General features: G+C 38.4%; 1 protein-coding gene across 2 annotated transcripts in view; it reads left to right on the forward strand.

Moving 5' to 3' along the window:
* Positions 1–14492, forward strand: part of CCN6 (cellular communication network factor 6) — a 28080-nt gene extending 13588 nt beyond the window's left edge. Inside the window, exons 2-6 of one of the 2 annotated variants that reach the window (XM_088139632.1) lie at positions 4866–5417; positions 8610–8901; positions 9514–9756; positions 12865–13058; positions 13669–14492. In XM_088139632.1, coding sequence (XP_087995758.1) covers positions 5367–5417; positions 8610–8901; positions 9514–9756; positions 12865–13058; positions 13669–13950 — 1062 coding nt within the window. In that variant the 5' untranslated portion in view covers positions 4866–5366 and the 3' untranslated portion in view covers positions 13951–14492. The remainder of the gene's footprint in view (positions 1–4865; positions 5418–8609; positions 8902–9513; positions 9757–12864; positions 13059–13668) is intronic. The other variant, XM_088139637.1, reaches the window with a different exon arrangement.
* Positions 14493–14663: the final 171 nt, after the last annotated feature.

A 14663-nucleotide genomic window follows, 5' to 3' on the forward strand; every position in this document is an offset into this window, starting at 1 on the left:
CCAATCACGAGTGAAACTGCCCATACTGTCTCTGCAAACAGGCTTCCTCCAATCACGAGCCTTAGGTAACTGACGTCATCTGATGCTGAACAAACCAATTGGAGGAAGTCTACTTGCAGAGACAAGTTATCGGCAGTTTCACTCGTGTTGAATGTAATCAGTTATGCAAAAGAGCCTGGAAATAGAGCTGCAGAGAGACGGTTTGGACCTCCTCCCACCGAGTGTATCAGGTAAATGTTAACTAATTACTAAATAAAAATGTGTTCTGCACTATCTTTAAAATATTGATTTCTTAATTTTGGGTTGGAAAAGTGGGGGGCGTCTTGTACATGGGGGCGTCTTATTGACGGAAAAATATGGTACTTAACTGGGGGATAATGTTTACCTTTTAGGATTGACTATTAGTAGTAAAGGCACCAGCAGTTAATAGATACACTGCAGACTAGCCCTTGGTAGTGCAGCAATGAAGTCCTTGGAAAAGATATTCAGATGCTGTGATGTGTCTGTACATTATCACAAAGATCAAATCATAAAGACAATTATTTTCCTTATGATACCTTATGGAAGGGAAAATTGGACTTTGAAGAAGCAGGACAGAAAGAGTATTGATACTTTTGAACTCTGAAGAATACCATGGATAGCCAAGAAAACAAGCGAGTGGATCATAGAACAAATCCATCCAGGCTTCTCATTTGAGGCACAAATGACTAAGCTCAAATTACCATATTTTGGACACATTATCCAAATGTCTAGCTCTCTTGAGAAGCCTATAATATTCGGAAAGGTGAAAGGAAAACAAGTAGAGGATGACCAGCAGCAAGGTGAATAGACTTAATTACATTGGTGATGGATGCACCGTTGGAAAACCTGAAGGACCAGGTTGGGAGCAGATCATCCTGAAGAAGTTCTGTCTATGAAGTTGCTAAGAGTTGACACAAACTTGATAGCACATAATCAATCAATCAATCAATCAATCAATCAATTAATGTAGCTAGAATTTTGCATGAGTAAGTAATGTGTTTGAGACAAGCAGACTTGTTTTTTCTATGCAGGTATTCACCTGTCACCATTCTCATTCATTCTTGGGTCTTCAAATGGTTCAATCATTTTTTTCTGTACTTTCTCATCTCATTCCCACTCTCCGGTCATATAATCTAGCAGTATAATTGTTCCTGTACAATTATGAATGTACAGTTAGATTCATTCAGACTGTTGCACAATTTTCCTGAAAACTCATCTCTGTTTCTTCCATTAGCACCATTCACCAGTGTAGGTGCAACTTTCAACAAATTATGGATTTTTACTTTCATAGGCCATAACAACATAGGTGACACCAAATCACAGTTTCTGGCATACATTTTAGCTCTTTCGTTCATAATTAAATCTATACCTTCACTTCCCTGCATGTTCATCAACTGTATTCCACCAGATATGACTACAGGTAGTCCTCGCTTACTGACTACCTCATTCAGCAACTATTTAAAGCTATGATGGTGCTGTCCCTCAGCCACATGATTCCCATTACAGTCAGTACATGTTGTTCTGTGCCTGACCTGTTGTTTTTCTTCCCCCTCCCCCCCCCCGCAAAGCAGAGAGATTGGAGAGGAAGAGATTACAAGAGAGTAAGCAAGCACACAATGGGGAATACACATCAAAGGCAATATGTTGGTGCCGGCAGCTGCTAGTGTGCTATGCAAACACCCCAGTATTTTCCCCATTGTGTGCCCGCTTACTCTCTTGTAATCCCTTCCTCTCCAATTTCTTTGCTCTGCAAGAGGGGGGTAGGGAAAAAAAAAGCAATTTCTATAGGCAATCTCTCCAGGACCTGATCCGTTTTCTCCCTGCTTGCATTCCATGTCATGAATGTCCATATGCCATTGTTGTCGCTGTTGGGTGGATGGATATTGACCTCTACCCACCTTGGCTTTGTAATATTTTTTAAAAAGATAAAGAAGGTGTAGACTAGGTTGTCAGCCTTAGTCATACCTGTGCCATATGCAGCATTCCAGCTAATGATAACCACAGTAACAATCAGTTTTGACACATTTTGGCAGTATGTGACAAGCACAACCAAAGCCCAGCTTTACTTCAAGCACGCTCATGCTATTTTTATGCAAGCTAGGGTCTCTCATTCAGATATTACCTTGCAGTAGACTGTTGCCTGCATCCCACTAACTAGGAGACTGCAATTTATTGACATTCACACAGGGTGCAAACATAGTCCTAAATATATTTTCTATTATTTTCACACTAATACTAACATAGCATCAATACATAGAGCAACTTTCTATCTTCTCCTCTCTTGACAAACATGTAAAAGGAAACAGTCTTCTATGCATGAGCTTACTTCTGTGTCATATAATAGTTCAGATTACTAGAGTTTCATTATGTGCAAATAAGCCTTAAATTCATTGTTACTTTCTTGAATCATTTTGACTTGGGTACTATTTTCACAGGTTTTTGTATGAAATACATTTTGCAAAACACAAGCCATCACCAGCATTCTCGGGTCCAGAAGGAACATTAAAGTCTCCCTCCCCATTTCAACAGCTGAAAGTAAGGGAATGCTTTTATACATGGCTTCCAGCTGGCATTTCCATGGAAACAGAGAACTTGATTATCCATTCACTCACATGTGTGTAAATGGGTGAATAGCATTTCCCATCACAGAACATTTGTGAAAAACTGAAACAAAAAAGGAGAATCAAGCCATCTCTTCTTTATGGAGCTTGTAATAGAATGCATATTTCTATAGCAGCTGTATTTAAACGCTTGAACCAAGTGGCAGAAACAAAAATGTAAACTGTATTTCAGAAGGGGAATTGATAGATGTATCAGTATAGTGATACCAATTTATCCTATCTATTTCTATAGATCATCTATCTATGTCTCTCTCTCTCCCCCAATATATACCCAAATACAGTAATCAATGAGTTCCTCTTTCATAAAATCTCATCACATTATTTGGTTATTTGGTTTATAACTCAACTGTCCAGCAAGAATAGTATTAAAAGTAGCTCACCATAAAGTATAAAATAATAAATGGACAAATAAATAAAAGAAAAATACATCCAGAAATAAAGAAGGTCAGCAGATAGGATCAGCAGATAGGAAATGCAAAGAGTAAAAACAAAAAGAAAAGTCTGATGGTAATACCCAGCTGCTGCTTCATCTTTTTGCAAAGTTTGGCATTTGTCCTTTTTTGGCTGCTTAAAGTATAATTTCAAGTTGCTCACATCTGTACTGCTGCATACAGAGTAATGATTCATGTCTCCATAGTTGAATATTTGCAATGGTTTCTCACAGAAGGAAAAACAGAACCTCTGTCATTTTCTTGAGAAACACTGGAATACTTCAGAGGGTTTCTCCTTGGTGTTGCTGTGAATCAAGATTTGTTTTTCAAACCATTCAACTTCCACCCGCCTGGTAACCGGCATACTTGAATCAGGCCTGCTGTAAAAAAATTGGACATTGGAAATGTGGTAGAAGTCATCAGCTTGCTTGAGCTGCAGCCATAAGACAGCTTTGCTGCTGCTCTACAGAACATTGGAAACAAATGCTTGCAAGATACATCATGATTCCCTTCAGCCTGGAGCTCTTGGAAGAAAGATGAAGGAAACGCACCATCATATTTTGAAGGCAGAAATCTCTCTCTAGAGCAAGGTTTCTCAATCTTGGCAATCTTAAAGTTGCTAAGGTTGAGAAACACTGCTCTAGAGGTTACAATGAAGAGTGAAAAAGGAAGGGGGGGGGGAATACAGCACTATGTGGACATACTTTGCTTTGTCTGACATTTCTTGAGAACTACTTTCTGCACTAACCATGTCAAAAAGCGCCTGAATAATTCTTTATAAATCTTCCTTAAGCAGCTGGTGTCCCGATATTACTACTTTACAGAGCTAGAGGTACAAGACCAACTGATGCAAATCAGCATAGATCACAGCCATAGTCCTTTTAAATTCATTCATGGCATAAAAATGGCCTACAACGTTTGGACACTTGCATCATTTTGGGAAGCAGTGTTAAATGTTGCATGATCACCAAGTTCAGGAAGTGCCAGAAAAGAAAACATATGCCTGAAAAACCCTTGACTGCTGCTGTAAGCAAGCTTTGCAAGACATCTCTCAACCACATCTTGAAGCTTCTAAGTCTATCCTCCTTTTGCCTTTACTCTGTGTGTGTGTGTGTAGATAAAGATGGATATTATCCCTGCTTGCTCTGACTAGCATCTGTCCTGCCCAGAATACTTATGAGAGTAATAAAAAACTCAGATTCACTGTCCCTAGGGGTCTATCTACAGTTTGCTTGAATTATATGCTTTCATAATAAAAGACCTACCAGGAAACTTCCTGATATACACTCTAGGGCAAGGTTCCTCAACCTTGGCAACTTTAAGACGGGTGGACTTCAACTTCCAGAATTCCCCAGCCAGCAAGGCTGGCTGGGCAATTCTGGGAGTTGAAGTCCACCCGTCTTAAAGTTGCCAAGGTTGAGGAACCCTGCTCTAGGGGACAGACTTTACCCCTGGCAGAAGGTTGCTCCTTAATATGAAATTCAGCAAATACATTTGGTGGGACAGAGTTATGTTTGTAGTCCATGAGATAAGTTTGTTTGTTTGTTTGTTTGTTTATTTATTTATTTATATTTCAAAATTGGTCATCACCCATCTCACTAAGAAGTAACTCTGGGCAGTTTACAGTAAAAACAAAAAACAAATATTAATTAAAACACAATAAAAATACAATAAAGACCATATTTATTGGGAGAAGGTTGAACAGAGACATCTCTAATTGGTTTGTCTCATGGAGACTGTCTGCTATAATAGTTGATTACATCTGCCTAACTTGCTTGTATTCCTCTTCTAGGAATTGGACATTTGTTAATGTTGCCACATCCCGGTACTGATATTCTCATGGCTCTATAAATCATTTAAATAAATAAGAAATAAATGAAATGTTACTTTCAACCATGCCTTCTACTGAACATGTCAGAGATGGGCAAACAGAGCTCTACCCTCACTATCTGCCTTATCTAAACTGGAAAACTGTGGAATGCTTCAGGCTCCAAAAATGTTCTGAGATGAGGAAGAAGCCTTTCAAATGAAAGACATTCCGAAAAGTCATTGTGACCAAACCATCCTAAGGAAGAGACCGTGCCTCAGAAGAAAGAAAGAACTACTTGACAGATTCAGGGCAAAGCTTCGTCTCTGCAGAGGATTCTAAATATGAATCTGTGGGTCTTTGTGAGTGTGCTGAAGAGAGGAACCTGGCAGGGTAGACAGAGGAGACTTTGTCAACAGCCTTGGCTCTGACACAGCTCAGCCTGTTCACTCGCTCTCTGCTTTTCACTTCTGCCATCGCGGGAAAATGCAGTGGGTCTTCATCTCCACCCTTCTTACAATCCCTTATACTCAACAGGTAAGTAAGCTCTCTAGAAAGATGGCCTCGTCATGTCAAAGGCTGATCTGTTGTCTGAACAAGCAAACTTTACTTAGAGAAAAGGGTTGGGCATAATAGCCAATTGCTGCTACTTGTTTGGGAAGTTTTATTGCATTAGCTGGCTGTTTGAAGTCATATTCTTGATTGAGACTATTATCCAAAAATTAAGAAACCTTTTTTTTTTCATACGCAGATCTTTGAATATGTTTATAAAATATATATCTTTATAAGTTCAAATGATTAACCATGACAATATAAGCTGTAGGGCCCTTTATTTAGGATCCTCCTGTAGTTTTGTAGCACAATTTATTCATGTTCTACAGAATCTTATTAAGCTGCTTTCCCTTGAACTACATTTACTCATCTTTCCATGAACATTAAGAATTATCCAAACTTCTCAGCAATAGGGTTTATAAAACATAGTTAATTCTCCCACTTTTTTTTATGGATTTACAGAAGAGGCATTTTGCTTTCCCTCATGAGATTTCTACAAAGAGCTTCTATTTTAATTTCTGCCCTATGAAGTTAATGGACAAAGCTTAACTATTAAATCTATATAATGTGAACACAAGAAAACCAAACTAGGAATATATTGTAGAACATTCAGATTATAAAGAGACAGATTACTATTATAAGGCATGAAATAGGGGACCTCTAAAAATGTTAAAGTGAAGTGATCTGTTGATATGCTATGCATGTAGGTTATTAAGGGATAATCTTTATGTATTGTACCTCTTATTATATTGTTCAAAACTCAAATTGTTTCTTTATGGTGAAAACATGCTTTCTAAATCATGCTATAATTTAATTAATATAAATTATGCTATTCTTTTATGTGGATACAGTGTAATAGATTATATCATATGATATTAATTGCAAATTAGTTCTTTGTTATCTTAATAGAATGAAAGTCTTACTTAAATTGGTGTGAATATTTCATAATGACTCAAGTTCTACTGATTTCAATGTGTAGGACATAAATAATACAGTCTACAGCAGGAGGGATTAAAGGTAAACTGATTGCAGATTCAGTAAAGGTACCAGATCCAGGCTGCAGAAATCTGGAGAAGTTAGTATTTTCTATATTGCTTTGCTGCCATCTGGTGGTTCTCTGGATTTTTGCAGCTCAGATCTGGTAGCCCATTATTTTATTTTATTTTATTTTATTTTATTTTATTTTATTTTATTTTATTTTATTTTATTATTTTTTATTGCTTTGCTTTGCTTTGCTTTGCTTTTTTAAAAAAAATTATTTCTAATGGATTGCCCAACTGCTGTTCATTTTTGGAATCCTGGCAAGGGCTTTTGGATTAGATGGACTTTTATTTGAATAATCAAACCAGAATTAGAGCTGAAAGAAGAGTTGTTTTAGTGTGTGGAATTGAATACAAACATAGAAATAAAAAGGAAACAATTATTTTAGATGTGCCTGCTTCTCAAACATTTGCCTTGCATGAAATATGCAGTTGTATGCAGAAGTCCATATGATGAGGTTTCCTGAATTATACGCAAACAGTATCATTAAAATTAGGAGTTACAGTTGATGTTTCCCTAATGAACTTTTTTATGAGCAGAAAGCATGCTTTCTGACTACCTCAAGGGAGGAAAAATACAATAATTGAAGAAGGAAGCTAGCTTTTTTTCCCCCAATTTAAGCACAAAATGTAGCACTCTGTGATAATTTGAGGCTATAGCTCAGAGAATTCCCAACCAGAGTCCAGGTTGGAGAATGCTGTTACCAAGGATTTTACACTGTAAAAGTGGATTCAGTCACTGCAACATGTCATGCTTTGTTGAATAAACCCCAATTGGCCAGGTTTACAAATAACACCAAGCTATAAACTATTGTTTTACAGATTACAATGACTGGATGCACACAACATGCTAAGCCAAATTATACTATGGGTTAGAGTGCTATACGAACCTACTCTAAATGTGTAACTAGATGAAAAGGAATATGGAAGTCTCTGTAGGAAAGCAAATGTTCCAGAATATCTTAACTTGGTGCTCTTCCATCTTTTTGCCCTACTGCTCCAATCATCTTTCATTAGTACTCCCACCGACCATGCTGACTGGGGATGATAGGAGCTGGAGTTAAATCCATCTGGAATGTACTGAATCAGAGAAGGCTGTTCTAGAACAGTGTTCCTCAACCTTGACCACTTGAAGATGTGTGGACGTCAACTCCCATGGCTGGCTGGGGAATTCTGGGAGTTGATGTCCACACATTTTCAAGTGGCCAAGGTTGAAGAACCCTGTTCTAGAAAACTTATCTGTGTGAAGGGAAGGACACATTTGCTGGTCTGCATTTTCCATGTGGACTGATAGTAAAACTGGGTCAAAACATTTTGCAGCATCAACATCCTTCTCCATAAACCTGTCCTGGTTCACATACATATACTCACGATCCATCAAGTTATTTTGGCCATTTTCCCTGATTGTCAGAAAAATGTAGCAGTGAATTTGCTTCCTGAGGCAACTGTCTTGACCTGTCTGATGATAACGTGTGCCCTGACTGATATGGAGTAAATCCACTCTGGTGCAACTCCAAAGTCTCCTTCCATCTGGATTGCTAATGTGTATATTGATGAACCAAGCACACTTAACCTGGCTCTTTGAGACCTTAAACAAAGCTCAAGAGAGCCCACACATAAGTCAGGTGCAGTCCAGTTAAACCAGTTTTCACTATGCTTGTATGAACATAAATCTATGTCAAGAAAATTCATGCTGTGCCTTAGACCAAGAATGTGACACAAAGCATCCTATTTGGCCCTGTTTGCCTTGATATCACTGGTAAGGGGTGGTTGTCACTTGATTGGTAGTTTTGTGCCTCAGAAATATAAGAGGAAACTTCTGATGTGGCATGGCTAATGGTTGCCTTGGTTTGGCCACAAGAAATAGAAATATTGTCCTCTTGCCTTGATGCTGGGTCTTCAATGGCTCATGAGAGCGGGCTCTAAGGAAACAGATTAGGCATTAGTAATGGGATTCCTAAGTAGGCTTGTATATATTATGCTGTTTTGTGTTTTAGGAGTCATTGTGGTAGAAGAGTAATTGTACAGTCTGTAGAGTGTCCCACCCTCTTGCAATAAAAGGGTATTAATATTCAGGATTATAGTGCACTTTGGTTGCAAACTTTCCAGCTCTCAGATGAGTCCACCTGTACGAAAGCTTTCTTTCAGGGCATCAGGCCAGGGGCAGCAGCAAGGAAAGAGTGGAGAAGGTACAGGAAAGAGTGAGCTTCATCAGCGCCAAGAGTTATGTCGCTGGCCCTGCAGATGCCCACCTGTGCCAAACTGCAGTCCTGGGGTGAGCCTGATGAGAGATGGCTGTGGATGTTGCTGGATGTGTGCCAAACAAGCAGGCACCATCTGTAATGAAGCTGAGGTCTGTGACCATCACAAGGGACTATATTGTGATTACTCTGCAGATAAGCCTAGGTATGAAAGAGGAATATGTGCATGTAAGTCTTCCCTCTGTTTTCTCTTCTATTTCTTATAAACGAGCAGCAGGACTGCAAGGAAAGGGCATTCACAACTGTACCATATTCTGTACCATGCTATTTTTTTTCCAAAACAGTGATAAACGAGCACAATATCAAACAGTGACTTGGATCACTCTTTGAAATAACAGAGGAATGTATTCTCCAGGTGTCGTGAGACTGGGAATTAATTGATCAAATGAATTTCTGAACTGGGACTCTCTTAATTGTTAGGAATCTAATCCTGCAAAGAGGTTTCCCAAAGCTGTCTAAGTAGATCTCCCCTTTAAAAAGGATTTTTAGGATTAGAAAGCTGAGATAATGGGAATATTATTACCATTAGATCCTGTTTTTTTTACCTATGGAGAATACTGAATAACAATAGAAAATATGAAATATCAAGCAAGAATGCTTCAAATCTTAACAAACCTGCATGTGTGTTTTTATGTGTGTGCAGTGTTTTGAGTAACATAAAACATTCTTTAATACTAATTATTGCTATTTATACATGTCACCTGCAGTATTTATATTTAATTGATTATCCTGACATTTGCACAGGCTTAAGTTTTATTTATTCTGTTTTGCTATTTCAAGACATGATAGCAGTTGGCTGTGTGCTCAGTGGTGTATACTATACCAATGGCCAATCTTTCCAGCCTTCTCCTCTTTTTTCGTGCTTGTGTGTGAATGGTGCAATTGGATGCACACCAGTATTCATCTCCAAGTCAGCATCTAATGAATGTACATTGCTCAAGAACAGAAAGAAAGTTGGACATTCCAAATGTGCTCCAGGGCATCTGGAAGAACAGCAATCAAGACATTACCGAATAATGCCAGGTAAACAAGATTGGACTGATGAAATATTATTTGGACTAAAAAAAAAGAAAAGAAAAAGAAGAGGTGCCTCCTTATTAATTAAGGGACAGCTAATAATGAGTATTTTATCAAAAACAGAAGATTTAGAACAGGGCTGGCCACATCTGCCAGATATCCAAGAGGCGAATATGTGTAGCTCAGGGTTGAACTGTGGAGTCCTTGGGGTTCTCTGAGCTTGGTTCTTTTCTTGCAAACATTTCATTACCTGGCTAGGTAACATCTTCAGTGCTAAAATGGGATGAGGTTTGCTCTCTATTTATCTGCTGTGGCCTGCTTTACCAGTGCTGGTAGGGGTGGGGGTTCTGTTTTGCTCTTCTGGTAGTTCATTGATTAGCATATGTTGACTGCTTGATTGTGTGCCTGGTGGTAACCTTTGCTTCTCTGGGTGCTGATTGCTGGAGATGATTGCTGGTGATTGAATGCTGGTGAGGCGATCTTCTGATCTTTTGTCTCTTTTGAATAGTATGTAGATGCTGTTTGTCTCTATGTGTCTGTTAATTGCTGCCTTGTCTGAATACCAGGCTTCCAAGAATTCTTTTGCATATTTGGATTTGGCTTGGTCTAAAATGCTGACAGTTTCCCAGTTAAATATATGGTTCAGTCTGTCCATGTGTTGTGAGATTAAGGAATTTTCATCATGTCTTCTGACTGCTAGTTGGTGCTCATGGATGCGTTCTGCTAGTCTTCTGCCTGTTTGTCCTACGTAGTGTTTGTTACAGTCTTTACATTGTATGTTGTAGATGACTCCTGTTTTTTCTTCTTGGGCAACTGGGTCTTTTGGTTTACTTAGGATATGTTGGAGTGATGTTGTTGGTTTGTGTGCTACAGAGATGCCATATGGTTGTAATAATCTGTTGGTGGTTTCTGAGATGTTTCTGATGTATGGCAGTGTGATCCTTTTCATGGCTTGTGTAGGTTGTGTTGTAGTAGGTTGAGTGGTCAAGCACTTTTTGATAAAATTACATGGGTATCCATTTTGTTGGAAGATGTTGTATAGGTGGTCTTTTTCCTTTTTCTGCTGTTCTGGGTTGCTGCAATGTGTTTGAGCTTGCTTGAATAATGTTCTTACACAGCTCCTCTTGTGGGAAGTTGGGTTGTTGCTTTGGTAGTGGAGTACTTTTGGCGTGGGTTGTCTTCCGATAGACTTGGGTTTCTAATTTCCTGTTGTTTCCTCTGCTGATGAAGATATCCAGGAAGGGTAGTGTGTTGTTGTTTTCTTCTTCTCTGGTGAATTTTATTCCTTTGAAGATGTTATTAATGGTTTCATGTGTCTTCTCTAGTTGTTGCTTTTTTATTATAACAAATGTGTCATCTACATACCAGATCCATATTTTAGGCTGTGTGGCAGTGCTATAGCTTCTAGGTGTTGCATTACAATCTCTGCAATGAGTCATGATAGTGGTCTCATTTGATGTCACAGCACTCTTCACATCCATAAACCCAGAACTAGCGAAAGAATCCATATCAGCTGTCCTATACAACACACCTGACTTAACCAAATACACCCAGATCGAAATACCCAGAATCATGGACCTCATCAACCTCTGCCTCACCACCTATTTTCAATTTGATGGACAAATATACCAACAAATCAGAGGCACACCTATGGGATCACCATGTCAGGACTCATTGCAGAGATTGTATTCTCTTCTCATCACCCAGATTAGCAAAGGTCACCACCAGGCACACAATCAAGCAGTCAACATAGGCTAATCAATGAACTACCAGAAGAGCAAAACAGAACCCCCACCCCCACCAGCACTGGCAAAGCAGGCCACAGCAGATAAATAGAGAGCAAACCTCATCCCATTTTAGCACTGAAGATGTTACCTAGCTGGGTAATGAAATCTTTGCAAGAAAAGAACCAAGCTCAGAGAACCCCAAGGACTCCATAGATATCCAAGAATAATCTACTTCCCTAGTAAAGTTAAAATTCATTCAAAATCACACACAGCTGCTAAAATTTCAAGATGATGCCATTCTGGCATCATCATGAAATCTTGCATGATTTCTGCCATCTGATGTGAAATGTCTATCTTGAGATACTGGCTGTTTTTGGGAGGGCAGGGAAGGGAGGAATGCCCGGCCCCATCCATGATGTCATACTCAGGGCCAGGAAAGCTGATGTCTGCTTAGAGCTTGTTGTGGAATTCCACTTTTTAATTTGGAGTTCAAGGAGACCAATCCTTTCCTTACATATAAACAGTTTAGGATAAACAAGCAATTGTGGAAATGCTGCCTCAAATTCTGAAAACTTCATTATAGCTCAAGCAGCTGACCAGTTTTACGCTATTAATGCATGGTTTGCATGTAGTGTCATAAATGTTTAAACTGTTGTTTATTTTGCCAGATGCAGAGCTTTATTTGAACGTTTGCTATCTTTCTTGCTTTCTTCATGTACTGTCCTAGTTAACAAGCCCCTGTAGTAAAAGCAATGCAATTATTTTATGTTACAATGAATCTAAGTGTATACTATATGTTAATATACACAGCTTTGTAACCTTGCTTTATTTATTTCAGATCTGCGCCAGGTTTCTAATTTGCTTCCTGCACTGAGATTTTAAGCTGCTGTTTACTTCCCAGGTATCCTGGCTCTTCCGCTTTGTCCTCTGAGCTGTGCGCATTTTGTATCTGGTCAGTCATCCTCTGAAACTCCATCAGGATTTGCTAATGGAGACTTTGAAAAATAGCTTAATACCCAGAGCCATTAGGGCTCAGAATCTTTAAGCCAATCCTCTTGAAGAAAATCAAGTTCATGTAGAATTAAGATCAAGAGTAGATAGAAACATAACACGCTCCAAGTTTCAGGGGACTGAGGTACCAAGGTCCTATAAAGTGTTGTAAAATTTGAAGAGGCACACATCCGTTGGCCAGTTCTGCAAAAACCTTAACCTCATTTGTGTAATTAAAATACAGTGGAATTCAAAACATGGATCTGAAATGCTTTATATCTGTATTCCATATCATACTATGATTTACTTACTGAGGCCTGATTAGAGGTATCGTTCAATATTTTTAGCCTTTAGTTTAAAATGTAGATTAAAATTTTAATATATTTCTGCCTTCTAGCTTTCAAAAATGTGCCTCTTGTTTTGAAAAAGAAGTGCCTGATACAAACAACTCCATGGACACCTTGTTCCCGAACTTGTGGCATTGGCATCTCTGACAGGGTGACCAATGGAAACAGTAAGTGTGAAATGAGGAAAGAAAAGAGACTGTGTTATATTCAACCCTGCCAAGCAAATTTTCCAAAGACTCTGAAGGTAAATTGTAAGGCTCAAACGGTCTCTTTAATCAGAAAGCAAATGCTTACTGAACAATAACTTAAAAAGAAATATAGTGTGTGGGTTTATATATACATGTGTTTGTGCAGAGCTATAATTTTGCTCTTCAGGTGGGCAAGTTGTATTTTTTATTCAGTTGACTTACGGGCTAGGAAATAGGGGGGTGGAGGAATAGGGAGGCAGGATTAACAGCTCATTTATGATAAATCTGTGGGTCTTTTCCTATATAGCTTTTATGTCTACAAATTATATCTAGCTAAGGATTTGCTGCCTCCTTTGTTTTATTGATTGTTAAGGGAGAGGGGTCGGTTTTTTATGTCAGTTGCATGAGTTCTTGTGCTGACAGCCCATTCTGCTCAAACAAAGCTGGGGGGAATCTTAGCCATCATTAATTTCTAACTCAGATGTCTTGAAATCTATCTATCTATCTATCTATCTATCTATCTATCTATCTATCTATCTATCTATCTATCTATCTAGTCATAAATTTAGTTGACAAAATGATGTAAGGGCATTTAAAAAGCTATCCCAAATGCTACTATGTAAATATGCATTTTGACCATAATTTTAATTGTTTTTTGTGTTTAAGATTCCAAAAGGAAAAACATGTCGGCCAACATTTCAACTTGCTAAAGCTGAGAAACTAGTCTTCTCTGGATGTACAAGTAGACAAATATACAAACCTATGTTTTGTGGAATCTGCCTGGATAAGAGATGCTGCATACCCAATAAGTCTGTAATGATTACGGTACAGTTTGACTGCTCTAAGGAAGCATCCATCAAGTGGAAGATGATGTGGATTACGTCTTGTGTTTGTCAGAAGATATGTAATGATCCAGGAGATTTGTTTTCTGAACTCAGGCTTTTATAAGAAATGTATGGGAAGGAAATACCTCCTCCTTTTTTTGCCACAAAAAAGGTGGCTACATCCATACTGAATGCCATTCACTACCCAATATATAAAAATATTAACCAAAAGGATGATTTTTAAATGGTTTTGAATGTATTTAAACTGTAGGAATAAAAAGAAGTACCAATAGAAGCGAATATGGACTCCACATAAAAAGAAGTGAATAAAAAACCCCCCCACACATTTGCAGCATTACAACTACACTGAGCAAGAAGCAAACAACAGCTATTGGACTGATTTCAACACAGCTCTTGAACATAACAAAACAGCTTTACTTCAATCTGGCTGTAAGCTTGAGAAAAATCTCTTTAACGCACCCAAACACACACATTTTATATTATGGATTTGGTCTGCTTATTACAACTTAAAAAAAAACCAATCCAAGCAAAATTCAGGAATTCATGTTTTTGGAGTAGGTAGGTATGTTTTTTAAAGTATCTACCTACCATAGCATAACTTAAAATGTCCACCTGTCACAACTCAACACACCCATATAGTTTAGTTTGCATTTAGCAATAACAGTCCAAAATCTCAGTCCACAGCATAGCAGAACTACAATACATAGTGCACACTTTTGTAGACATAGGGACTGTAGAATTTCATGTTTCTCTCAACCTGAACATGTGCTCTATAACTGCTGTTCTTGTCACACTTCCCACCCCACCATCAGTCGC

The sequence above is a fragment of the Python bivittatus genome, unplaced genomic scaffold (assembly GCF_059951505.1).
Source record: "Python bivittatus isolate LINGU-HERP-01145 unplaced genomic scaffold, Pbiv_v1 ctg000020_np1212, whole genome shotgun sequence".
Lineage (NCBI taxonomy): Eukaryota > Metazoa > Chordata > Lepidosauria > Squamata > Pythonidae > Python > Python bivittatus.